Genomic DNA, 2500 nt, shown 5'->3' with positions numbered 1-2500 from the left:
TGGCCCGACGACGCCTTCGTGTTGGATGACATGGATGCGCCGATCTATCCGCTCACATCCGTCGAGAACCAAAATGCACGAACGGAGACAGAGCAGGAAGAGACAGATGCATGAATGCATCTGTCAGACCTGGAGTACAAATATATATATATATATATATATATATATATATATATATATATATATATATATATATATATATATATATCCGAATCTTTTACAGAAATTCTGTAATACTATGACAGGTATAAGCAGCAGTGGAACACAATCTGATAGGAATGTTTGAGGATGATGCCCAAAATTGCCACGGATTTATAACAAATTCGATTTTCGGGGAAACCGCGAGAAGCCTTGGTAACGTCTGCAGAGGCCGTTGCTATCGCCTCTCTTTAGATTTGTTTTATAATATTCTCCTCTCCCTCCCTCCCTCCCCCCACCTCAACGGCCACCCGCCTCGCTCCTCATCGCTGAGCCTGCGCGCACCTCCCTTCTGCCGCGCTACCCTCAGCTCCTGCTGCGCCTCCTGCCGCCAACAGACTTCTCCTGTGAGCCTCCTCTTCGCTGAGTTCGCGCTGCCTCTCCTCTCTGCCGCACTACGCTCTGCTCCTTCTGCTGCGCCTCCTACCACGCCACCTACTGCTCCTGCTGCTGTTCTACCGTGTGAGCCAACCAACTTCTCCTGTGAGCCTCCTCTTCGCTGATCCCGTGCTGCCTCTCCTATCTGCTCCTTCCACTGCGCCTCCTGCCGCGCCACCTACTGCTCCTGCTGCTGTACTATCGAGTGTCCAACAAACTTCACCTGTGAACCTGGTGATACGAGCTCTGCTGCACAATGCCACCCAGTCGACCTTCTCCCACCAATTCGCCGTACCTGACCCGCGCAGAAGTGAACGGTCTGATCGACCTACAGAGCAAGCTGCTGGGCGAAGCTTTGGAGCAAATCCAGCGCGAGGTCCTCTCACCAGAACGAGAGCCTCAGCTCTCGCTTGGGCGAGGCAATTCGAAGTCTGGAGTTCGCCCACAAGGAAATCGAGGATCTCAAGGCACGGGAGGAGGCTGCAAGGTGCGGTGCCGAGGAACTGAAGGACCGCTTGAGCGCCCTGTCGAGGGAGAACGCCGATTTGAAGAGCGACCTAGCGAAAATGACGGAGCGGCTGAACTACCAGGACGACCAGGGACGTCGCAATAACCTGCGATTCTCGGGCATCCCGGAGGAGCGCGCCGAAACCTGGGAGATGTGCCAGCGGAAACTATCAGACCTGCTGCGACAACACATCCACCTCACACCTAGGGTCGAACGCGCCCACCGTGTGGGCCGCTCAACTCAGGATAGGCCCAGAGACATCGTGGCCAAATTCGCGAGTTTGGTGGATCGTGAGGCGGTGTTCAAGGATAAAGCCAAGTTTAAGAATGCTCCTGGCAGGTTGTTCGTGAACTAAGACTTCTGCGCCGGCACCATCAAGGCCCGGAAGGAGCAGCTGGAGCAGCTGAGACAGGCGAGGAGCGAGGACAAGAACGCCTTCTTCAGCTACAGGAAGCTAGTTGTAACCGAGCGCCAGTGTCCTCGCCCCCCTCCTGACTCAGCCCTCCCCATGCCGCCTTCAGGCACTGCCTTCGATCCGCTACGGCTGCCCACTCCGCTGCAGTCCCGTCCTCGCCCCGCCTCGCTGTCTGACCCGCCGTCACCCCTGATGTAGCGCCCTTCGGGTTCTTGCCTCAACACCCCGCCACCCGCACGACACTCCTACTCGACGGCGCTGAGATCTCCTGTGGGAGCCACGGCCCTTGAACCCCTACCCCCGTTCAGTCCCGTCAGCCAGCGTCTGAGAAATAAGAAGTGATGCCGTTTCTGGTAATTTGTAAATTTATACCACGTACCGAACACTCATTTTATTAATTCAATATGGACTGTGCATTCACTTTTTCTTTCCAAGATCTGAATGATGATGCCTTAATGAATGTATTTACTTCTGATAATGTCGCCCAGGTTATTAGCTTAAAAGTACTAGAATCAAGAACATTTCATAACGTTAAAATCGAGGCCTCTGATGGCCATTTTAATTCTTTTGATTCTCTAGGAGCAGATAATTTCGTGTCTGATTTACTTAACGTGATAAATCCAAATTGTTCTTATGTCTTTCCTGATTCTATTACTTCTAACAGTGCATCTAATACATATTTGTCTATTTTCACCCATAATATCTGTAGCCTTCCCAATCATTTTGATGAATTTAATTTGCAATGTCGACATCCGAATGGTTTTGATATGATAGGTTTCTCTGAAACTAGACTCACTCAAGACATTCAACACCTCTTCACACTCCCCGACTACCATGCATATTTCTCGCACCACTCTAGAAACAGCGGGAGCGTTGCCCTCTATGTTCATGACAGATTTTCCTCTCGTCGTAGAGTTGATCTATCTTTCCGAGAAGATTTTATTGAGTCAGTATTTACTGAAGTAACTATTAACAACGAGAGCTTACTGATTGGGCAATTG

The 2500-nt window shown here is 50.8% G+C and overlaps 1 protein-coding gene across 1 annotated transcript in view; it reads left to right on the top strand.

Moving 5' to 3' along the window:
* The window catches only part of LOC113822184 (MAM and LDL-receptor class A domain-containing protein 2), a gene marked incomplete in the record, with an annotated part of 143564 nt that overhangs the window by 139112 nt on the left and 1952 nt on the right, over positions 1 to 2500 (top strand). Inside the window, 1 exon segment of the mRNA XM_070143920.1 lies at positions 1 to 2500. This exon segment is cut by the window's left edge and continues 49 nt beyond it; it is cut by the window's right edge and continues 1952 nt beyond it. Within this exon segment, the coding sequence (XP_070000021.1) occupies positions 1 to 114 (114 nt within the window).

The sequence above is a fragment of the Penaeus vannamei genome, chromosome 31 (genome assembly GCF_042767895.1).
Source record: "Penaeus vannamei isolate JL-2024 chromosome 31, ASM4276789v1, whole genome shotgun sequence".
NCBI lineage: Eukaryota > Metazoa > Arthropoda > Malacostraca > Decapoda > Penaeidae > Penaeus > Penaeus vannamei.
This window is presented reverse-complemented; position numbering and strand designations above follow the sequence as displayed.